The sequence below is a fragment of the Phocoena sinus genome, chromosome 1, assembly GCF_008692025.1.
Source record: "Phocoena sinus isolate mPhoSin1 chromosome 1, mPhoSin1.pri, whole genome shotgun sequence".
NCBI lineage: Eukaryota > Metazoa > Chordata > Mammalia > Artiodactyla > Phocoenidae > Phocoena > Phocoena sinus.
Genome location: NC_045763.1, coordinates 43,379,808 through 43,405,682, shown reverse-complemented (window position 1 = coordinate 43,405,682; position 25,875 = coordinate 43,379,808). Strand labels below are relative to the sequence as shown.

Here is a 25,875-nt window from a genome sequence, read left to right as displayed (position 1 = left end):
GAAGCAGGATATGTAGCTCCACTATTTTGTCTGACCAGTACCCAGAAGTCTCAAAATTAAAGTCAGCCAATAAATTTTCACATAGAAAATTTAGCCAGATGGAATAAATATACCATTTGGCATACAGCAGAAGCAGTCCCTAACTTGTGATCAGGACCACCATGTTCCAGAAGTTTCTATATAAATTATTTGCAATTCATAATGCATTATGAAACAAACAAACAAACAAATATTGGGTTCAAGGTTAGGAGTAAATACCCTCTACACAACCCCACAATGATTATGATAGTGTACTGCTTATTCATCACTATATCTTTAGCATCTCCTCACAGAGACTGGCATGTATTAACTGCTTAATAAATGTCTAATGAATGAATGAAATGCCAGGTACTACACTACAAATATAGCAGTATACACAGCTAAAAAGGTTGAAAATGGGTAGTCTAACAAGGAGAACAGAGAAAGCAGAGGGGCAGAAGGCTAATGTTTTTCTATTATAATAAGCCTTTTAGTACCATCCAATTTTTAAATTATATGAGAAAGGTGCTATTGCCCTAATTTTTACAGTTAAATTCTGCATTGGTCACTTAACTTTCTTCTGAAACAATTTACAGGTTTCATTAAAACCACGTGAGTTGCCAATACTGGTTAGAAGTACAGAGCTCATTGCCACAAGATGGATAAAACGGCTTTGTATTGTGTGATTACTCGTCATTTTAAATGCTCCAGCTTTTAGGCACACTAACTTTACATTAGGATTAGGATGTTAACAAACTGGAATTCTATGTTTTTCTCTAAAGAAGGGTGTAGGAAAAACTATTGCTTTTATTTTATATACTTCTACATAGCTAAATTTTTTTGGAACATGACTTACTTATGACATTACTGTAGTTTTTTAAAAATTCAATTCCCATGATTTTTATTTTCTCCTTTATACTAGGCTGAGCTCCATAAAGACAAGGACAATATGTCATTTATTCACAATTATATCCTCTACAACTAGTATAGTGCATGGAACACGTAAGTGTCTGATAAATATTTACCAACTAAATAACTTTTCTGTATTCTCTATATGTTCTGAATTGAGCATGCACTATTTTTTTTAAGCTTTAAACTTTATTTTTATAAAGAGAAGGCAGGAAAATATAAGTTCTAAAAGATTTCCATAAAAACACAGTTAAAATAAATTTTTGGCAGTTAAAGGAATAACCTTCAGCATCTATAAAATTGGATCATTTGTTTTTAGTTGTTTCCCAAGAGTTCAAGATAGGCCACCACTATTACAACAAAATTTATTAAAAAAAATGAATCCTTGAATCCTAAATTCCAATTTAGGAGCCAGAAATTTGTCTGCCCTCAGTAACAGCAACAACATTGGCAACATTCCTTAGCGGAATTCTCCTTTGTTGTAGGAACCCCAAGTAACTGGCTACTTCATACCATTTTACCTGTGGAAGAAGTGACACCATCTACATTGCAATCATTTCCTTTGGGAACCAAAGGGCTTCAAGGGAGAAAAACAAAACACATCTATTTTCCTACATGATACAAAAATAAAATCTAATGAGGCCAGGGAAAACAATACATCTCAAAGTTCTCAATAAAGAGCAATATAAAAGCAATCTATACATAATGTGTTTGTTCATTAATTCCTTCAATTATTTCTTTATTTAACTAACATTTATTGAGCACCATTTAGAATGCCATTGAGAGTACCATTGAGAATGTACAGGGGGTGGGAATGGTAAGAGTAGTAGTTGCATTAGTAATGGCTTAAAATTTGCCAAGTTATTACTATAGCTAGGCATTATTTCAGCAAATTTACATTTAACTCATTTAATCATCGAAACAACCCTGTAAATTAAGTACTTTTATTATCTTCATTTTATAGATGAGGACATTGGAACTCAGAGTAATGTCAAGAATAACTGGTGGCACTGGGATACAAACCAAGACATTTTGGTTCCAGAGTCAAGTCCTTCACCATACTTCACCATCTCTGGGAAGAAAATCTTTACTTCTTTTTGCCAATCAAATTAACATTTAATTACATACTTCTAAATGTCCCATCTTCTGCATGTATTAACTTTAGAAAATATATATATATAAATAACTTTTTATTACATGTATTTTAAAATATCAAAGCTATCAGAGTCTAAGACTTCCCAAAATTATCTTTTTCTTCTTGTTATTCCCAAAGATATGTAAATTCTCTTCAAAGCAAAAGCTCATATATTCCAAAATTGGATCAAATTAAGTACCTGACCTTAAGGAGTCTGCATCCTAACCGACAAGGTGGGAATTATATATACTTTAAAGGATAACAAAAAGAATATGGTAAGGACTCAGTGAACTGTGCAATGAGTATGACATTCAAAGGAAAGAGATCACTGAGTTTGGGGGGTGGGGGAGGAGGGGTAGGTCAGGGGAAGCTCCACAGAAGAGGTCAGTTCTGAACTGGGCTTTGAAGAAAAGAGGCAGAATGCAAAGGCAGAGTGGAGGCAGATGGCATTACAGAGAGACAGAGCATCATGTACAAGAATGTAGAGACCAGAAATGAAAAGATGTGTTCAGAGGAAAGCAAGTAAAGGGCAGCACTCTAGTAGGTTTGTGTAGGGGTACAGTGGTGGAAATGTCTAGAAAGGCAGTCTGAGAATAGATCACATAGAGACTTGAATATCAGTCTAACCATGGAGGGAATCTCATCTGCCACATTCAGTCTAATCTGAATCTTAATATACTTATCTTCTTACTGGATCACAAATTTGCTAAAATGAAGCTAGTCATTTACAAAACTGCTTAAATTAAAAAGAAACTTATGGGGCTTCCCTGCTGGCGCAGTGGTTGAGGGGACATGGGTTCGTGCCCCGGTCGGGGAAGATCCCACATGCCGTGGAGCAGCTGGGCCCGTGAGCCATGGCCGCTGAGCCTGCGCGTCCGGAGCCTGTGCTCCACAACGGGGGAGGCCAAAACAGTGAGAGGCCCACGTACCACAAAAAAAAAAAAAAAAAAAAAAAAAGAAACTTATGAAGAAATTCATTAAAAAGAATTCATAGAGTTTCTTCATAGAAATTATGAAGTTGCTTTTAAAAAGCATAGCTCACAGAGTAACTTACAGATCTCCTAGTTCAACTCCATATTCATTTCTTACAGTCTCTTAATAACAACTTCCTCATGTAATGTTTTTTAAGCCTCTGTTTCAATAACTTTCAAAGTGATGGGGAGTTCACTATAGGACCTGGGATGTCCTATACTAACTTGTCTAATCAAGCCAATTCCTGGGCAAGTTAAGTAGAGATAAAGGACTATAAAACATCAGCTTTCTAGGATTCAATCCTGTAAATCAAAATAAAATAAAATCCTCTCTATATGCTACAATACAAGCTCTTTCAGTGGAGAATAAACATAGAAAACTATCTTTGGTATGGTAGAGTAGACATTTGTTGTTTTTGTTACCTAGGATCTTTTTTTCCCTAGTCTGACTTTGCTTGGGGGCAAGGGGGTTGGGGGGATCACCTTCTACTCTATAAGCTATGTATTTCTGATGAAGCAGATAACATTCCATTTCCAGAGGAAGAACATATGGCTATGAAATTGTGATTGGTCAGGACTGGGAAAGTGATTGAAGCTGAGGTATCAGCACTAATCCTCTTAATCCAGAAAGAGCAATAGCCTCCTATAGATTTGGAGTTCCACCAATGGGAGGCTGAAATTGCTGCAACCATCTTACTACCACAAAGGGAGAACTTATCTAAAAATGAAGCCAACCCAGAAGAACTAAGACCTAGAAATAGAGATGAGGGATCTTGGTCCTCATGACATTGTTTAAATGCCTACTTCAAACCACACCCAAGCTAGATGTGCTTTTTTCTTTTAAACCAGTTTGGGTTTTTTCTTTCACTTTCATCCCTAAGAGTACTACCCAACACACATGGTAACTGCCAAATCCTGTAACAAGAAAAGTAGGTTAACTTCTCAGCACTTATCTATTATTGTGCATTATTATATAATTTGGCTATACCAATAACTAACTATAGATACTAAATTTTAAAAATGAACTTGGCACATTTTAATTTTAACATAGCATTTCACTTTCAACATTGCCTTGCACTGTCTTGTTTCTAGACAAAAATCAGTATTTTAAGCAGAAGAAAATGACTATAACTTTACTATATATTATAACACTGTAAAGGCAAAAATAAACAACTCAGAAATTAAAAGTTTTCCTTACATCCTAACAGTTATTTAAAAAAAAAAAAGAAAACAAACAAAAAAACCCTAATGAACTATCCAGAAGCCATGTAAAGACTCTTACTTGAAGCTGAAGAGTATGTCGAAGAATAGTTTCTTCTAAGGCATGGATCCACTTCTCTCGCTCATCAGCATCACGAGCTGGAATAAAAGTTTATAAAAATTAAAACCTTAATTTCTACAATATATCTCCATATTTGGAAGCAAAAATTTTAAACCATGATGCTAATAGAAAAGGTTTCTGGTTGTGTCATTTCCTTAATAGATTTATCTTTCTATCCTTTCCAAAAGTACAGCCATTTATATCAAAGGGAATAAATGTGTTCAATAATAGCAGGCTACATTCCCACTGAGAATAATCAGAAAAGCTAAAATAATTATTAAAAATAACTGTTTTGAAGGCATCAGAAAACAACAAGGTAGTAAAGAATTAACAGGCCAAAATCTAGGAAAAGACAAACATCTAGAAGATAGGCCTGGTATATAGGGCCACTTTCCTCCTGGAGGCATTGTACATTCCAGGAGAGAAGTTGTAGATTGAGCAATTTCTTAAAGCCTTGTCAGTATGTGTGGGCAGGGGGCATATGGGAACTCCATGTGCCTTCTGCTCAATTCTTCTGTGAACTTAAAACTACTCTAAAAAATAAACTCTATTAAAAAAAAAAGTCTTATCAGGCCAAAAATTGGAGACCAGGGCCCACCAAGAGTGGTGGCTTTGGCAAATAGCTCAAGTTTTGATTGGGACCTCAAAGGGTTACACCTTGGAATTACGAATAAAACAATTAAAATAATTGCTCAGTCATGTGGGTGGCCAGAAAAATCTTGATGCCTGAAATGGATTAAAACTCCCCCAGGTTTTTAGTGACTCTAAGCACCTGGCTAGCAAAAGCAAATGAAAGTCTTTTCTGTAGAAAGATAACATAATCTCAGCTGCCAAATTATTTCTAGAAACAATTTTAAATACAATGTCTAGCACATAAGCAAAGATAACCAAAGATATACAAGGAGACAAGCACACATAAATGAGAATCACATGACAATAGAAACAGATGAACAAGAGCTCCAGATATCTGAACAAACAATCCTGCACTTTAAAAGTAACTTAGCTTAATACATTCAACAAAAGACTGGAAACTTTGACAGAGACTTAGAAACCATTTTATAAATGATATAAGTTTTTTAAATAATTGAATATAAATTGTAAAATTGAAAAACATAATAAGCAAAATTAAGAACTCAATGGATGAGTCTTACAACAGATTAAATCAACTAAGAAACCGTGAGAGAACTGGAATAGAGATCAGAAGAAACTCTTCAGAACAAAAGACAATGAGTCAAAGAGATAGAAAATATAGAAGAAAGGGAGAGCAAGGTAGAAAGTAAGAGGGTGTAATGTGCATGTGATTGGAATACCAAAAAGAAACAAAAGAGAGAATGGAATAGAAACACTATCTGGCTAAGAATTTTTCAAAGCAGATGAAAGACATTAAGCCACAGATTTCAGAAGTCCTAAGAATCTAAGCAGAATAAATCAAAAACAAACAAACAAAACCCTACAGCTAGGCGCATCCCAGCAAAACTTACTGCAAACCAAAGATAGAGGAAATATCTTAAAAATAGTTGTGGTGGGGGTGGGGGGTGGGGAACAGAGAGAGAAAGGAGGACAGATTACTTTCAAAAAAGCGACAATTAAATTGTCCTAGGTCTCAAAAGAAACAGTGGGGACCAGAAGACAAGACAGTACTATACTTAATGGCTAAAAGAAAATAACTTCCAATCCAGAATTTAATGAAAAATATCTTTCAGGAATTAAGATGAAATAATGTCATTTTCAGACAAACAAAAATCAGAGAATTTGTCACCATCATATATTTATTAAAGAAAATTTGTAGAGGTATTCTCCATGCATAGAGAATAATGTCTAAAAGTGGTAGAAGCAGGAAAAAATGCAGAGTAACAAAAATGATAAGTACATGGGTAAAACTAAGTGAATATTGACTACATAAAATGATAATATCTTGTGAGGTTTTAAATAAATGCATACAAAGTTAAAATGCAAAACAACTGCAAATAGACTGGGAAAGGGGAAATGGAGTTAAAGAATTCTAAGGTTCTTACATTGTTTGGAAAGAAGATAAAATTACCAATTAACATTTGATTTTGACAATTGAAGGATTTTGTCATAATTTTTAGAGTAATCACTGAAAGGGTTTTTTTTTTAAGTGTTTAACTTCCAAAATAAAAGAATTTTACAATCCAATAATAAAAAATAATCCAAAAATTGACAAAAAGGAGAAAAAAGAAACAGAATATGTAAGACAAAAAGGAAAGATGGTAAAATGGTAAATTTTTAAGCCTAAAAACATCAATAATTAAATTAAATGTAAATGAACTAAATGCTCCAACTAAAAAAGAAAGGTTTTTAAACAAGATTTTATATGATGCTTACAAGAGATACTTATTAAATATAAGGGTACAGAAGTATTGAAAATAAGAGTATAGAAAAAGATATACCATAGAAACACTAACTCCCAAAAGGTGATGTTATTTAAATCACATAAAATAGACATTATCACAAAAAGTCTTCAAGAGGCTCACTTTGTAAATACAAGTGTTCAATTAATCAGGAAGATATAAATTTATATGTAACTAAAATAACATGAAATATATACATACATGTTTTTAACACATCTCTCTCATTAACCAATAGATCAAGCAGACAGAAAAATTAGTAAGAACCTAGAAGATCTGAACAATTCCTGATGAATAAACTTGATCCAATGGGCACATATAGAACTCTGTGCACACAAAGTGTAAAAGAGACATTCTTTTCTAGCACACACAGACTATTTCAAAAAATTGACCACATAATGGACCCTAAAGAAGTCTTAACAAATTTCAAAGGAGTTAAATCACACACAGTATATTAACAGTGAAAATGTAAGCCAGAAATCAGCTATAAGAATATAAATTAGAAAATACTCATGTATTTGGAAAAAAGTTTTTAAAAAACACTAAATAATCTATTGGTCAAAGAAAAATATCTCACTAGAAATCAGAAAATATTTGAAACTGCATAAATGAAAACATGACATATTGAAAACTGTTGGATGCAGTTTAAAGCAGTGCATAAAGCGAAATTTATAGCCTTAAATGCATACATTTAGAAAAGCAAAAAGGTTGAAATAACAGGAAATTAAATTCAAAATAAGTAGAAAGGAAATGATAAGGAACATAAATCAAGCAATAAGATAGATAGATCAATAAAGCCTAAAGTTGGTTACCTGAAATAAATAATGAAATTGATGAACTTCTAGCAAGACTGATAGGAGGAGCTGACTCAGGTCATTAACATCATGAATGAGAAAGAGGACATCACAATAGATGCACACTTTCAGAAGTTTATAAGAGAATGTTATGAATAACTCCATGATGATAGAAATGAAAATTTTAATTAAATGGAAAATTTTCTTTACAGCCTACCAAAACTTCCACAAGAAGAAATTTTAAAATTTGGATAGTTCTGTAACTATTAGATAAGACCACAGGAAAGTGCCCTTGGTAGATCAAAAATACTCTATATAAAAATAATTGAAAAATCATCCCACTAAGAAAACTCCAGACCCAGAAAGTTTCACCAGAGCGCTCTGTCAAACATTTAAGGAAGAAATAATGCCAATCTAACACAAAATATTCCAGAGAATCGAAAAAGAAGAATACTCCCCAGCTCTTGTAAGGTCAACATAACTTGGATATTAACCTGACAAGACTATTATGAGAGAAAAGAATTTAAGGCAATTCTAATGCAATAAAATACATGCAAAAGTCCTTTATAAAACTGTAATACGTCAAGTCGAAGTTGAGTGTATTCCAGAAATACAAGGTTGGTTGAGTATGCAAAAAATCAAGCAACATCCAACAATATAAAAATACATATGAACAAGGTTATTTACTGTAGCATTGCTTATAATTACAAAATATTGGAAAGAGCCTCAATACTCAGACAGAGGAAGGTGGTTGAATAAACCATGGAGTATAATGCAGGTGTAAAAAAGAGAACAAGGAAGATCACTTTTGAGTGATTTTTCAGATACATTATTAAATGAAAAAAAGAAGAAAGAAGAAAGAAGAGGATATAAGAAAATATACATGCATCTGCTTGTTTGTGCAAAATAAATAGAAGAAGGATGAACTATAAACTAAAGAGACTGGTTACCTACAAAGCACAGTGGGAAAGGATGGAAATCAGGGAAAACAGGAATGAGTTAGTAGGGATACAGAGGTAGCAACACTTCTCTGAATTTATTGTTTTTTATATACTCAGACTCTTTAGAACCATAGTAACATTTCACACACTCTCCCCCTAAATAAATAATTTTAAATCAAACCAGGATGGAGAGGGGGAACCCAGAACAGAATATAAATAGTAACAAATTAATCTAACTGTATTACAAATGAATAAGACAATCACAAAGAAGGGTATGAGGAAGAAAAAATTAAACCCAACTAACTTTGAAAACAGTATTCTAACTAGATAATGCAAGGCTAAACCAAAACATAACCATACACAAACACTGTACAAAAACTGCACAAATACTGTAAATCTGGTTTTCATAGGAGTATAGTTTAGCAATTCTGTAACTACAAACAAGTGAATATATTGTAGATTATGAGAACCAGGTTTCTCACTGTCCGAGGGAAAAAAATTACAAATAAGGAAAGGAAGAAGGCTAGAATGAGCCATGTGGTGTTGGACTAGAATTGGAGGTATCAATATGAACTCAGGGTTTTAGATAGTTAGACAGATACATACATACATAGGAAGTGACTGAAAAAGAATGGGGGCACGTCAAAACAGGAGCCAACTTGAAGGAGTTCCAATAACCAAAGCCTAAAGAATGTGAGCAACAGAATAACTGATAGTACTGAATTATAATTCATAGAATAAAATAAATATCTAAGAGTGCAATATTGATATAAATAAATGACTTGAATAAGTAAATAAATAGGGAAGAAGGCACAGCTCTTTCTTCAGAAGAGTTACAATTCATAAGTATTATAGGGATGAAAGAAATCTTTAAATCACCTTTAGACAAACGCGACAGCAATAATTACTGCAGGCAAGATCCACCAATGGCATACTGATAGCTAAAAACAGTGGGCAAAAGTTTGAGGAGAAACAGGATATTAGCAGAGTCTCAAAGTTATCTCCCCCAATATATTTATCAACTATGAAGGGAAGAACAGTACTTTCATGATGGAGATGTCTGGCAGACACCACCTTAATCCAGTGATCAAGGTTAACATCACCAGTAACAAATGTCTTGATGCATACTATCCCCCCCACAATATGACCCACTGAGAAGGAAACGGCATCACTTCTGTAGTATTCTTGCCAAAAAACACATAATCTCAATCTAATCATGAGAAAACATCAGATAAACCTAAACTGAGAGACAATCTACAAAATAACTAATACTCATCAAAAATGTCAAAGTCACGAAAGACAAGAAAAGAACAAGGAACTCTCATAACTAAATGCAATATGGGATCTTAGATTGAACTCTGGAACAGAAAGGGGGCATTAGAAGGGAAAAATCAAATGAGCTCTTTGTTTTAGTTAAAAGTATTGTACCAAATGGGTCAACTCAGGACATCAGAGCCTGAGCAACACATGGAGGGCATACATCAAGCCAAGGGACAACCTGGCATGGGGTATCAAAGCCAGCAGGATGAAGAGGGAAACTACACAGTGGAAAAGGGCAGCATGGAGAGTCAGAGCCCAAGAAAGGTGAGGAAGGAGTCCACATTGTCGGGGGTGGGGTCAGCCTGGCACAAGGTTTACCAGGCTGAGTGTAATGAGGGTGACATGCACACAAGGAAGTGGGTGATGATGGGAAACTAATTACATACAGAAGGATTGATCAAATGAGTAAATATATATAAAGGGTTTCTCACTGTTGGAAAATATTAATAGTTAGAAAAGTGGTAAGGGAGAAAACCAGAATGATTTCTGTGATGTTAGATTGGAAATAGAGGTATCAGTATGAACTCATGGTTTTCAATATTTATGTAAATAAATACATATGGAAATATGGACATGAATACACATTTACGTACACATGTATATTACATTCATACATTTCCTAGCTCTGAGAGGGCCTGGGCACCATGACAGCCAACAGCAATAAGTACACCTAGCAGCAGGTATTGATTCTAAATACTATTCTCCATTAAGAGGAACTAAGGCTCCTTGGAAAAATGGTTGATTCCGGGACTAGGACAGGGAAGACAGAAAATTAGTCTGGAACAATTTTTGGGCTAGAAAGTAAGGAAGAAAATACTCAGAGAATGATAGGAACATGTCAAGAGAACACAGAAGTCAGCTTAAAGAAAATCCTACTGGCCAAATCAAGGACAATTTGAGCATTAAAATAAATAATGATAGTAAAGAATTATAATCTGTTAAGTAAAACAGGAAACCATGAGTTACTACTGATACACATAAATTGAAAGTTTGTTGAGGAATGGGGTTCAGCATAGCTTCAAAATACCTCCCCACAAAATATTAAGAAGGGAAAAAGACAAAATTTAACAACAAAAGCCTGGCAGATACCATCTCAATCAGGTTATCACAGTAAATGTCATCAGTTATGGGACAAATTGAAATTCTGTAATAAAAACACAGAATCACTTCTGTGATATTTGGGCCAGATATATAATCTGAATCATGAAGAAACGTCAGGAAAAAACAAACTGAGTGACATTCTACAAAATAATTAGCTTATAATCTTTAAAAGTGTCAAGGACATAAAAGTCAAGGAAAGACTGAGGAACTGTTCCAGACTGAAGGAGACTACAGAGACATGACAGCTAAATGCAAAATGTGATTCTGAACCAGATTCTCTTTCTATAAAGGACATTATTGGGACAACTGGCAAAACCTGAATAGAGTCTAAGGATTAGATGGTATTAATACATCAATGTTAATTTCCTGATTTTAATGGTTGCATAGTGTGTATACAGGAAAACGTCCTTGTTTGCAGGAAATATATAATAATAAAACGTTCAGGGGTGATGGGACATCCAGTTAACAACTTACTTTCAAATAGTTCTGGGGCGGGGGTCAAAGTTCTTTGTACTGTATTTGCAACTTTTTTGTGTGAGATTATTCAAATTTTTAAAAACTGTATTTTAAAGACATTATTATAATAAATCAAGGAAGGCATAAATAAACAGAAATACTGTTTCATGGGTTGGAAGATTCAATACTATAACAATATTCGAATTGATCTATAGATTAAATGCAATGCAAATCAAAAGTCCAAAACGCATTTTGGGGAATTTGACAAGCTGATTCTAAAATACAAATACAGGGAATTCCCTGGTGGTTCAGTGGTTAGGACTCCACACTTCCACTGCCGGGGCCATGGGTTCAATCCCTGGTTGGGGAACTAAAGATCTTGCAGGCCATGCCGTGCGGCCCCCCCAAAAAAACAAAAAAAAACCCAAAACAAAAAACAATACAAAGACAAAATGGTACAAAAGATAAAGAACAGCAAAGGCTTTCTTGAAAAGAGAGAAGCATTCTTAGAGGATTTACTCTATCACATATAAAGTCTTACTACAAAGCTACAACAATTAAGAAAAAGTGGTACTGGAGCTAGGATAAATAGCAAACCAATGAAACGGAACAGAGCCCAGAAACAGACCCACTCATATATGTGGACACTTGGTTTGTGGTTAGGGTGGTTCCAAAGAACAATACGGAACAATCTTTCAATAAATGGTGCTAGGACAATAGGGGGGGGGAAATGAAACTTGACCCTACCTTGTACTATACATAAAAATCAATTCCAGGTGATTCCTTAATTCTTAAATATGAAAGAAAAACAATACATTTTCCAGAAGGTAAAACAGGAGAATATCGTCATAACTTTGGGATAGAAGAAAGCTTCTTAAACAGGGTACAAAACTTAAACAAGATATAAAGACAATGACATAAATTTAGCTACATCAAACTTAACAATTTGGGTTCATCAAAAGACACCATTTAGAGAATATCATGGTAAACAACTGTGACATATGAAATCAAAGAACATGGACTCCAGAGCCAGAACGTCCAGGTTCAACTCTGAACTTTGCTGTCTATTAACCATACGACTTTCAACAAGTTACTTAACCTTTTTAAGTCTCAGTGTTCTCATCTGTAAAATGAGGACAGTAATAGAATCTATCCCATAAGGTTATTACAGAGATTAAATGAGTTAGTCCAGATATAACACTTGGACAGGTAAATGGTGTAAAGTAAGTGCTCAAAAGCAGTAATTATTATTATCATCACTGTTGAGCATTTATTATAACTTATCCCTGACTCCATGGAGCTCAAAAATCTGGTAAAAAAGACAGATTTGTATTTAGCTGTATAAATACATAGCTTATGTCACCACCAAAGGGTATGAATGAAAAATCAGGGAAGAACTCCTTAAGGAGTTTAGATCTTAAAGAATAGTAATTAGTTTGTCAAATAGAGAAAGATAAGGACATCCTGAAAGTGGAAAGACACTAACAAAGGCACTTAAGCATGAAAAGGGTGAAAACTGGGAAACTGGTTTCAATGTGTCTAGAACAGTAGGCTGACAGGGGAAGAGGAAATGGTTAAGAGTTTAGGATCCCATCCCAAGGAGTGTGAATGGACTTTATGACAATGGGGAGCCCCTGAAGAATTTCAAGCATGAGAGTGACATGGTCTAATTTGCATATTAAAATTATCAATCTGGCAGCGCTGTGGACAATGAAAACTGAAAGTGGCAAAAACAGAGGTGGCAGTCCAGTTAGGAAGTGGTTGTGAGAGTGAGGCCTGAACTGAGAAATGTCTGGGACGTGACATGAGGCGCCATTCTCACCGCCATCAGGGCACCAATAGCAATCACCTTTAAATCTGCCACCTCCTCACAAACAAGCACCAGATCCTTCCTTGACATAGTCCCTCTCTACCCTTTCTTTCCATCCCTACTGACAACATGCTTGTTCAAGCTCTCATACAGTCTCATGCCTGTAAACAAAACATCACCACAAAAGTACTACATGTGCTTAACTCTGCTAACTCAAATGCAGCCTGCACACCTCACTCAGATTTGAGCTTATATTGCAAGGCTGCTTCCATCAAAAACCTTAACATTCTCCCATACCCTACTGAATGTACCTAACCTCCCTAACAGTAAAGGTCTTCCACATCTTTTATTTCATGCCTCTTTTATACGAACCAAACCATCTTCTCATTGGCCCCTAAACACTCTAAATGAATTGTTTTCCTGTTCATGGCATACTTCCCCCCTCCTCGAATCTTAACACCGACTCTACCCTCCTTCCCATCTTTAAGCCCCACGTGCCTCAGAACAAGTCCTAGTTCTCCTCCTTTTGACGTGCCTCCATTCTTTTTCATGCACTTCCTATCTATCTATCTATCTATCTATCTGTCTAAAATCATGAGTTCATATTGATACCGCCAATTCTAGTCCAACACATGGCTTATAGGCTCGCTGGCATAAAGATATATATATATAGACCCACAGAACAGAGGAGAGCCCAGAAATAAACCCTTGTATGTATGGGCAAATGATTTTTGACAAGGGTGCCAAGACTACACAATGGGGAAAAGACAGTCTCTTCAACAAATGGTGCTGGAAAAAGTGGATATCCACATTCAGAAGAATGAAGATGGACCCTTACCATATACAAAAACTGACAGAAAATTCATAGTTATTGACACTCTGTGCATCTTGTGGGATCTTAGTTCCGTGGCCAGGGACTGAACCCAGGCCCACGGCAGTGAAAGCACGGAGTCCTAACCACTGGACTGCCAAGGAATTCCCTGAAAATGTTTTAAAGACTTAAATGTAAGACTTAAAACTATTAAACTCCTAGAAGAAAACATAGGGGGAAATCTTTAGAACATTGGATTTGCTGGGATTTCTTGAATATGATATCAAAAGCACAGGCAATAAAATTTTAAAATAGACAAATAGAACTATAGTAGTCCCCCTTTATCCACAGTTTCACTTTCTGCAGTTTTGGTTACTCCCCCACGCCCCCACCCCCTGGTTAACCAGGTCCTAAAATATTAAATGGAAATAAACAATTCATAAGTTTTAAACTGTGCATCATTCCGAGTAGCTTGATGAAATCTCACACCGTCCTGCTTTGTCCTGTCCAGGATCCCCAACCATCGACATAATGGGCTTCTTACACCCAACAATCAATATTGTCATGGTTCCATGATCTGCCCTAAGCAGATGATCCTCCTTCCAATGCATCCTCAGGTCAATGGTAGCCTAATGTTACTTCATAATACCTTCATCATTTACCTCACTTCATCTCATCACTAGGCATTTTATCATCTCACATCATCAAAGGAAGAAGTTGAGTACAGTACAATAATATATTTTGAGAGAGGCCACATTCATATAACTTTTATTACAGTATCATTATAATTGTTCTATGTTATTATTATTGTTTTTAATCTCTTACTGTGCCTAATGTATAAATTAAACTTTATCATAGGTATGTATGTATAGGAAAAAACACAGTATATGTAGACTTCAGTACTATCTGCGGTTTCAGGCATCCACTGGGTGTCTTGGAATGTAGCCCTGTGATACGGGGGGACTACTGTACAACAAACTTAAAAATTTATGTGCATCAAAGGAAACAATCAACACAGAGAAAAGGCAACCTAAAGAACAGGAGAAGATAACTGCAAATCATATATCTGATAAGGGGTTAATATCCAGAATACATAAGGAACATCTACAATTCAACAACAACAACTTGATTAAAAAATGGGCAAAGGACAGCAATCAAACAAGAAAAAGAAGTAAAAGGTATCCAAATTGGAAGGGAAGAGGAAAAACTGTCATTATATGAAGATGACATGATACTATATACAGAAAACCCTAAAGACTCCACACAAAAACTATTAGAACTGATAAACAAATTCAGCAAGGTAGCAGGATATCAAATTAACATACAGAAATCTGTTGCATTTCTTTACACTAACAATAAAGTATTAGAAAGGGAAAGTAAACCAAAAATCCCTTTTAAAATCCCATCAAAAAGATGAAATACTTAGGAATAAACCTGACCAAGGAGGAAAAAGACTTATATGCTGAGAACTATAAAATATTGATAAAGGAAACTGAAGATGATTCAAAGAAATGGAAAGATATCCCTTGCTCTTGGATTGGAAGAATTAATATTGTTAAAATGGCCACACTACCCAAACAATCTACAGATTTAATGTGATCCCTATCAAATCACGCATGACGTTTTTCACAGAACTAGAATAATCCTAAAATTTATATGGAACCATAAAAGGCCCCAAATTGCCAAAGCTATCCTGAGGGAAAGGAACAAAGCGGGAGGCGTACCCCTCCCAGACTTCAGACAATACTACAAAGTTACAGTAATCAAAAGTGTGGTTAGGTTCTTCCCTGGTGGCGCAGTGGTTGAGAGTCCGCCTGCCGATGCAGGGGACACGGGTTCGTGCCCCGGTCTGGGAAGATCCCACATGCTGCGGAGCGGCTGGGCCCAGCCTGCGCGTCCGGAGCCTGTGCTCCGCAACGGGAGAGAGGCCACAACAGTGAGAGGCCCGCGTACCGCAAAAAAAAAAAAAAAAGTGTGGTTAGGGCACAAAAACAGACATATGGATCACTGGAACAGACTAGAGAGCCCAGAAATAAACCCACACACCTATATGGTCAATTAATCTTCGACAAAGGAGGCAAGAACATACAATGGAGAAAAAAACAGTCTCTTCAGCAAGTGGTGTTGGGAAAGCTGGAAAACCGCTTGTAAATCAATGAAGTTAAAATACACCCTCACACCATACACAAAACTAAACTCAAAGTGGCTTAAAGACTTAAATATAAGACACCATAAAACTCCTAGAAAAGAATATAGGCAAAACATCCTCTGACATAAATCGTACCAATGTTTTCTTAGCTCAGTCTCCCAAGGCAATAGAAATAAAAGCAAAAATAAATAAATGGGACCTAATCAAACTTACAAGTTCTTGCACAGCAAAGGAAACCATATACAAAATGAAAAGACAACCTACAGAATGGGAGAAAATACTTGCAAACCATGCGACCCACAAGGAATTAATTTCCAAAATATACAGACAGCTCATACAGATCAATACCAAAAATATCAAATAACCCAATCAAAAAATGGGCAGAAGACCAAAACAGACATTTCTCCAAAGAAGACATACACATGGCCAACAGGCGCATGAAAAGATGCTCAACATCACTAGTTATTAGAGAAATGCAAATCAAAACCACAATGAGGTACCACCTCACACCAGTCAGAATGGCCATCATTAAAAAGTCTACAAATAATAAATGCTGGAGATGGTGTGGAGAAAAAGGAACCCTCCTACACTGCTGGTGGGAATGTAAATCAGAGCTATCACTATGGAAAACAGTATGATAGTTTCTTAAAAAAACTAAAAATAGGGGGGGACCTTGAAGATGGCGGAAGAGTAAGACCCGGAGATCGCCTTCCTCCCCACGGATACACCAGAAATACATCTACACGTGGAACAACTCCTACAGAACACCTACTGAAGGCTGGCAGAAGACCTCAGACCTCCCAAAAGGCAAGAAACTCCCCACGTACCTGGGTAGGGCAAAAGAAAAAAAGAAAAAACAGAGACAAAAGAATAAGGACGGCACCTGCACCAGTGGGAGGGAGCTGTGAAGGAGGAAAAGTTTCCACACACTAGGAAGCCCCTCCGCGGGTGGAGACTGCGGGAGGCGGAGCGGGGAGCTTCGGAACCGCGGAGTAGTGCACAGCGACGGGTGCGGAGGGCAAAGCGGGGAGATTCCCGCACAGAGGATCGGTGCCGACCGGCACTCACCAGCCCGAGAGGCTTGTCTGCTCACCCGCCGGGGCGGGCGGGGCTGCGAGGGTTTCGGTTTTGGACGGAGCGCAGGGAGAGGACTGGGGTTGGCGGCTTGAACATAGCCTGAAGGGGTTAGTGCACCACGACTAGCCGGGAGGGAGTTCGGGGAAAAGCCTGCACCTGCCGAAGAGGCAAGAGACTTTTTCTTCCCTCTTTGTTTCCTGGTGCGCGAGGAGAGGGGTTTAAGAGCGCTGCTTAAAGGAACTCCAGAGACGGGCGCTAGCTGCAGCTAACAGCGCGGACCCCAGAGACGGGCGTGAGCTGCGGCTAAAAGCAGAAACCCCAGAGACGGGCGCGAGCCGCGGCTAAAAGCGCGGACCCCAGAGAAGGGCGGGAGACTCTAAGGCTGATGCTGCCGCCACCAAGGGGCCTGTGTACGAGCACAGGTCACTCTCCACACCCCTCTTCCGCGGAGCCTGTGCAGCCCGCCACTGCCAGGTTCCCGGGATCCAGGGACAACTTCCCTGGGAGAACGCACGGCGGGCCTCAGGCTGCTGCAACGTCACGCCGGCCTCTGCCGCAACGTCACGCCGCCTCTGACGCCGCAGGCCCGCCCCGCACGCAGTGCCCCTCCTTCCCCCCCCACCCCCCACCCCCGGCCTGAGTGAGCCGGAGGCCCCGAATCAGCGGCTCCTTTAACCCCGTCCTGTCTGAGCAAAAAACAGACGCCCTCCAGCGACCTACACGCAGAGGCAGGGCCAAATCCAAAGCTGAGCTCCTGTGAGCTGTGAGAACAAAGAAGAGAAAGGGAAATCTCTCCCAGCAGCCTCAGAAGCAGCGGATTAAAGCTCCACAATCAACTTGATATACCCTTCATCTGTGAAATACCTGAATAGACAAGGAATGATCCCAAATTGAAGAGGTGGAATTTAGGAGCGAGATCTATGATTTTTTTCCCTTTTCCTCTTTTTGTGAATGTGTACGTGTATGCTTCTGTGTGAGATCTTGTCTGTATACTCTTGCTTCCACCATTTGTCCTAGGGCTCTATCCGTCCACGGTTTTTTTTTTTTGGCTTAATAAGTAATTTTAATTGTAATAACTTTATTATACTTTACCTTCGTTCTTTCTTTCTTTCTTTCCTTCCTTCCTTCCCTCCTTTAGACAACGAATCACCCCAAATTGAGGAGGTGGTCTCTGAGAGCAAGATTTATGATTTTTCCCCCTTTACCTCTTTTTGTGAAGGTGTATGTTTCTGTGTAAGATTTTCTCTGTATAGCTCTGCTTCCAACATTTGTCCTAAGGTTCTATCTGTCCCTTTTTTTTTTCTAAATATTTTTTAATTCAATAACTATATTATACTTTATTTTATTTTTACTGTATCTTCTTTCTGTCTTTTTTCCTTCTTTCCCTCCTTCCTTCCTTCCTTCCTCCCTCCCTCCTTTCTTTCCTTCTTTGCTTCTTTCTTCCTTCCTTCCTTTCCTCCTTTCCTTCTTTCTTTCCTCATACTTCTACTAATTCTCTCTACTTTTTCTCCCTTTTATTCTGAGCCGTGTGGATGAAAGGCTCTTGGTGCTCCAGCCCAGGAGTCAGGGCTCTGCCTCTGAGGTAGGAGAGCCAACTTCAGGACACTGGTCAACAAGAGACCTCCCAGCTCCACATAATATTAAATGGTGGAAATCTCCCAGAGACCTCCATCTTAACACCAGCACCCAGCTTCACTCAACGACCAGCAAGCCACAGTGCTGGACAACCTATGCCAAACACCTAGCAAAAGAGGAACACAACCCCACCCATTAGCAGAGAGGCTGCCTAAAATCATAATAAGGCCACAGACACCCCAAAACACACCACCAGACGTGAACCTGCCCACTAGAGAGACAAGATCCAGCCTCATCCACCACAACACAGGCACTAGTCCTCTCTACCAGGAAGCCTACACAAACCACTGAAACAACCTTAGCCACTGGAGACAGACATCAAAAACAACAGGGACTACAAACGTGCAGCCTGCAAAAAGGAGACCCCAAACACAGTAAGATAAGCAAAATGAGAAGACAGAAAAACACACAGCAGATGAAGGAGCAAGATAAAAATGCACCAGACCTAACAAATGAAGAGGAAATAGGCAGTCTACCTGAAAAAGAATTCAGAATAATGATAGTAAGGATGATCCGAAATCTTGGAAGTAGAATGGACAAAATGTAAGAAACAGTTAACAAGGACCTAGAAGAAATAAAGATGAAACAAGCAACGATGAACAATGCAATAAATGAAATTAAAAGTACTCTAGATGGGATCAATAGCAGAATAACTGAGGCAGAAGAACGGATAAGTGACCTGGAAGATAAAGTAGTGGAAATAACTACTGCAGAGCAGAATAAAGAAAAAAGAATGAAAAGAACTGAGGACAGTCTCAGAGACCTCTGGGACAACATTAATCGCACCAACATTCGAATTATAGGGGTTCCAGAAGAAGAAGAGAAAAAGAAAGGGACTGAGAAAATATTTGAAGAGATTATAGTTGAAACCTTCCCTAATATGGGAAAGGAAATAGTTAATCAAGTCCAGGAAGCACAGAGAGTCCCATACAGGATAAATACAAGGAGAAATACGCCAAGACACATATTAATCAAACTGTCAAAAATTAAATACAAAGAAAGCATATTAAAAGCAGCAAGGGAAAAACAACAAATAACACACAAGGGAATCCCCATAAGGTTAACAGCTGATCTCTCAGCAGAAACCCTACAAGCCAGAAGGGAGTGGCAGGACATACTGAAAGTGATGAAGGAGAAAAACCTGCAACCAACACTACTCTACCCAGCAAGGATCTCATTCACATTTGATGGAGAAATTAAAACCTTTACAGACAAGCAAAAGCTGACAGAGTTCAGCACCACTAAACCAGCTTTACTAAAGTTCCTTAATGCTAAAGGAACTTCTCTAGACAAGAAACACAAGAGAAGGAAAAGACCTATAATAACGAACCCAAAACAATATAGAAAATGGGAATAGGAACATACATATCGATAATTACCTTAAATGTAAATGGACTAAATGCTCCCACCAAAAGACACAGATTGGCTGAATGGATACAAAAACAAGACCCTTATATATGCTGTCTACAAGAGACCCACTTCAGACCTAGAGACACATACAGACTGAAAGTAAGGGGATGGAAAAAGATATTCCATGCAAATGGAAATCAAAAGAAAGCTGGAGTAGCAATTCTCATATCAGACAAAATAGACTTTAAAATAAGGACTATTAAAAGAGACAAAGAAGGACACTACATAATGATCAAGGGATCGATCCAAGAAGAAGATATAACAATTGTAAATATTTATGCACCCAACATAGGAGCACCTCAATACATAAGGCAAATACTAACAGCCATAAAAGGGGAGATCGACAGTAACACATTCATAGTAGGGGACTTTAACACCCCACTTTCACCCATGGACAGATCATCCAAAATGAAAATAAATAAGGAAACACAAGCTTTAAATGATGCATTAAACAAGATGGACTTAATTGATATTTATAGGACATTCCATCCAAAAACAACAGAATACACATTTTTCTCAAGTGCTCATGGAACATTCTCCAAGATAGATCATATCTTGGGTCACAAAATAAGCCTTGGTAAATTTAACAAAATTGAAATTGTATCAAGTATCTTTTCTGACCACAACGCCATGAGACTAGATATCAATTACAGGAAAACATCTGTAAAAAATACAAACACATGGAGGCTAAACAATACACTACTTAATAATGAAGTGATCACTGAAGAAATCAAAGAGGAAATAAAAAAATACCTAGAAACAAATGACAATGGAGACACAACAACCCAAAACCTATGGGATGCAGCAAAAGCAGTTCTAAGGGGGAAGTTTATAGCAATACAAGCCCACCTTAAAAAGCAGGAAACATCTCAAATAAACAACCTAACCTTGCACCTCAAGCAATTAGAGAAAGAACAAAAAAACCCCAAAGCTAGCAGAAGGAAAGAAATAATAAAAATCAGATCAGAAATAAATGAAAAAGAAATGAAGGAAACGATAGCAAAGATCAATAAAACTAAAAGCTGGTTCTTTGAGAAGATAAACAAAATAGATAAACCACTAGCCAGACTCATCAAGAGAAAAAGGGAGAAGACTCAAATCAATAGAATTAGAAATGAAAAAGGAGAAGTAACAACTGACACTGCAGAAATAAAAAAAATCATGAGAGATTACTACAAGCAACTCTATGCCAATAAAATGGACAATCTGGAAGAAATGGATAAATTCTGAGAAATGCACAACCTGCCAAGACTGAATCAGGAAGAAATAGAAAATATGAACAGACCAATCACAAGCACTGAAATTGAAACTGTGATTATAAATCTTCCAACAAACAAAAGCCCAGGACCAGATGGCTTCACAGGTGAATTCTATCAAACGTTTAGAGAAGACCTAACACCTATCCTTCTCAAACTCTTCCATAATATAGCAGAGGGAGAACACTCCCAAATTCCTTCTACGAGGCCACCATCACCTTAATACCAAAACCAGACAAGGATGTCACAAAGAAAGAAAACTACAGACCAATATCACTGATGAACATAGATGCAAAAATCCTCAACAAAATACTAGCAAACAGAATCCAACAGCACATTAAAAGGATCATACACCATGATCAAGTGGGGTTTATTCCAGGAATGCACGGATTCTTCAATATACGCAAATCTATCAATGTGATAAACCATATTAACAAATTGAAGGAGAAAAACCATATGATCATCTCAATAGATGCAGAGAAAGCTTTCGACAAAATTCAACACCCATTTATGATAAAAACCCTGCAGGAACTAGGCACAGAGGGAACTTCCCTCAACATAATAAAGGCCATATATGACAAGCCCACAGCAAACATCATTCTCAATGGTGAAAAACTGAAAGCATTTCCACTAAGATCAGGAACAAGACAAGGTTGCCCACTCTCACCACTCTTATTCAACATAGTTTTGGAAGTTTTAGCCACAGCAATCAGAGAAGAAAAGGAAATAAAAGGAATCCAAATCGGAAAAGAAGAAGTAAAGCTGTCACTGTTTGCAGATGACATGATACTATACATAGAGAATCCTAAAGATGCTACTAGAAAACTACTAGAGCTAATCAATGAATTTGGTGAAGTAGCAGGATACAAAATTAATGCACAGAAATCTCTGGCATTCCTATATACTAATGATGAAAAATCTGAAAGTGAAATCAAGAAAACACTCCCATTTACCACTGCAACAAAAAGAATAAAATATCTAGGAATAAACCTACCTAAGGAGACGAAAGACCTGTATGCAGAAAATTATAAGACACTGATGAAAGAAATTAAAGATGCTACAAATAGATGGAGAGATATACCATGTTCTTGGATGGGAAGAATCAACATTGTGAAAATGACTCTACTACCCAAAGCAATCTACAGATTCAATGCAATCCCCATCAAACTACCACTGGCATTTTTCACAGAACTAGAACAAAAAATTTAGCAATTTGTATGGAAACACAAAAGACCCCGAATAGCCAAAACAATCTTGAGAACGAAAAAAGGAGCTGGAGGAATCAGGCTCCCTGACTTCAGACTATACTACAAAGCTACAGTAATCAAGACAGTATGGTACTGGCACAAAAACAGAAAGATAGATCAATGGAACAGGATAGAAACCCCAGAGATAAACCCACGCACATATGGACACCTTATCTTTGATAAAGGTGGCAGGAATGTACAGTGGAGAAAGGACAGCCTCTTCAATAAATGGTGCTGGGAAAACTGGACAGGTACATGTAAAAGTATGAGATTAGATCACTCCCTAACACCATACACAAAAATAAGCTCAAAATGGATTAAAGACCTAAATGTAAGGCCAGAAACTATCAAACTCTTAGAGGAAAACATAGGCAGAACACTCTATGACATAAATCACAGCAAGATCCTTTCTGACCCACCTCCTAGAGTAATGGAAATAAAAACAAAAATAAACAAATGGGACCTAATGAAACTTCAAAGCTTTTGCACAGCAAAGGAAACCATAATCAAGACCAAAAGACAACCCTCAGAATGGGAGAAAATATTTGCAAATGAAGCAACTGACAAAGGATTAATATCCAAAATTTACAAGCAGCTCATGCAACTCAATAACAAAAAAACAAACAACCCAATCCAAAAATGGGCAGAAGACCTAAATAGACATTTCTCCAAAGAAGATATACAGAATGCCAACAAACACATGAAAGAATGCTCAACATCATTAATCATTAGAGAAATGCAAATCAAAACTACAATGAGATATCATCTCACACCAGTCAGAATGGCCATCATCAAAAAATCTAGAAACAATAAATGCAGGAGAGGGTGTGGAGAAAAGGGAACCCTCTTGCACTGCTGGTGGGAATGTGAATTGGTTCAGCCACTATGGAGAACAGTATGGAGGTTCCTTAAAAAACTACAAATAGAATTACCATATGACCCAGCAATCCCACTACTGGGCATATACCCTGAGAAAACCAAAATTCAAAAAGAGTCATGTACCAAAATGTTCATTGCAGCTCTATTTACAATAGCCCGGAGATGGAAACAACCTAAGCGCCCATCATCGGATGAATGGATAAAGAAGATGTGGCACATATGTACAATGGAATATTACTCAGCCTTAAAAAGAAATGAAATTGAGCTATTTGTAATGAGATGGACAGACCTAGAGTCTGTCATACAGAGTGAAGTAAGTCAGAAAGAAAAAGACAAATACCGTATGCTAACACATATATATGGAATTTAAGGGGAAATAAATGTCATGAAGAACCTAGGGGTAAGACAGGAATAAAGATGCAGACCTACTGGAGAACGGACTTGAGGATATGGGGAGGGGGAAGGGTGAGCTGTGACAGGGTGAGAGAGAGTCATGGACATATACACACTAACAAACGTAGTAAGGTAGATAGCTAGGGGGAAGCAGCCGCAAGGCACAGGGATATTAGCTCGGTGCTTTGTGACAGCCTGGAGGGGTGGGATAGGGAGAGTGGGAGGGAGGGAGACACAAGAGGGAAGACATATGAGAACATATGTATATGTATAACTGATTCACTTTGTTATAAAGCAGAAACTAACACACCATTGTAAAGCAATTATACCCCAATAAAGATGTTTAAAACAAACAAACAAACAAACAAAAAACTAAAAATAGAGTTACCACATGATCCAGCAATCCTACTCCTGGGTACATACTGGAAGAAAACTCTAATTTGAAAAGATACATGCACCCCAGTGTTCACAGCAGCACTATTTACAACAGCCAAGACATGGAAGCAACCTAAATGTCCATCGACAGAGGAATGGATAAAGATGTGGTATATTCACAGTGGAATACTATTCAGCTATTAAGAAAGAATGAAATAATGTCATTTGCAGCAACATGGATGGACATAGAGATCATCATACTAAGTAAAGTAAATCAGAAAAAGAAAGACAAATACATTGTGATATTGCTTATATGTGGACTCTAAAATATGACACAAATGAACTTATTTACGAAACAGAAACAGACTCACAAACATAGAAAACAAACTTGTGGTTACCAAAGGGGAAAAATGATGGAGGAAGGATAAATTAAAAATTTAGGATTAGCAGATACAAACTACTATATATAAAATAAACAACAAGGTCCTACTGTATAGCACAGGGAACTATATTCAATATTCTGTAATAAACCATAATGGAAAAGAATATGAAAAAGAATATGCATGGGGCTTCCCTGGTGGCGCAGTGGTTGAGAGTCCGCCTGCCAATGCAGGGGACACGGGTTCGTGCCCTGGTCTGGGAGGATTCCACATGCCGTGGAGCGGCTGGGCCTGTAAGCCATGGCCGCTGAGCCTGTGTGTCCGGAGCCTGTGCTCCGCAACAGGAGAGGCCACAGCAGTGAGAGGACCGTGTACCGCAAAAAAAAAAAAAAAAAAGAATATGTATGTATATATGTATAACTGAATCACTTTGCTGTACACCAGAAACCAACACAACATTGTAAATCATCTATACTTCAATTTAAAAAAATTTTAACATCTTTATTGGAGTATAATTGCTTTACAATGGTCTGTTAGTATCTGCTAACAAAGTGAATCAGCTATACATATACATATATCCCCATATCTCCTCCCTCTTGCATCTCCCTCCCACGCTCCCTATCCCACCCTTCTAGGTGGACACAAAGCACAGAGCTGATGTCCTTGTGCTATGCGGCTTCTTCCCACTAGCTATCTATTTTACATTTGGTAGTGTATATATGTCCATGCCACTCTCTCACTTCGTCTCAGCTTACCCTTCCCCCTCCCCATGTCCTCAAGTCCATTCTCTACGTCTGCATCTTTATTCCTGTCCTGCCCGTAGGTTCTTCAGAACCAAAACAAATTTTAAGGTTAAAAAGAAAAAACAGGCAAAGGACTTGAATAGATATTTCTCCAAAGAAGACATACAAGTGGCCAATCAGAACAAAAAAGGATGCTCAATATCACTAATCATTAAGGAAATGCAAATCAAAACTATGAGAGGGACTTCCCTGGTGGTGCAGTGGATAAGTATCCACCTGCCAACGCAGGGGATATGGGTTCGATACCTGGTCTGGGAAGATTCCACATGCCACGGAGCAACCAAGCCCACATGCCACAACTACTGAGGCTGCGTT

The 25,875-nt window shown here is 37.6% G+C and overlaps 1 protein-coding gene across 3 annotated transcripts in view; it reads right to left on the bottom strand.

Annotated features, from left to right (window-relative positions):
- OSBPL9 (oxysterol binding protein like 9) overlaps window positions 1-25,875 on the bottom strand; it is a 178,747-nt gene that overhangs the window by 65,538 nt on the left and 87,334 nt on the right. For all 3 annotated transcript variants that reach the window (XM_032650567.1, XM_032650568.1, XM_032650569.1), the window contains exon 4: window positions 4,316-4,392. In XM_032650567.1, the coding sequence (XP_032506458.1) occupies window positions 4,316-4,392 (77 nt within the window). The remainder of the gene's footprint in view (window positions 1-4,315; window positions 4,393-25,875) is intronic.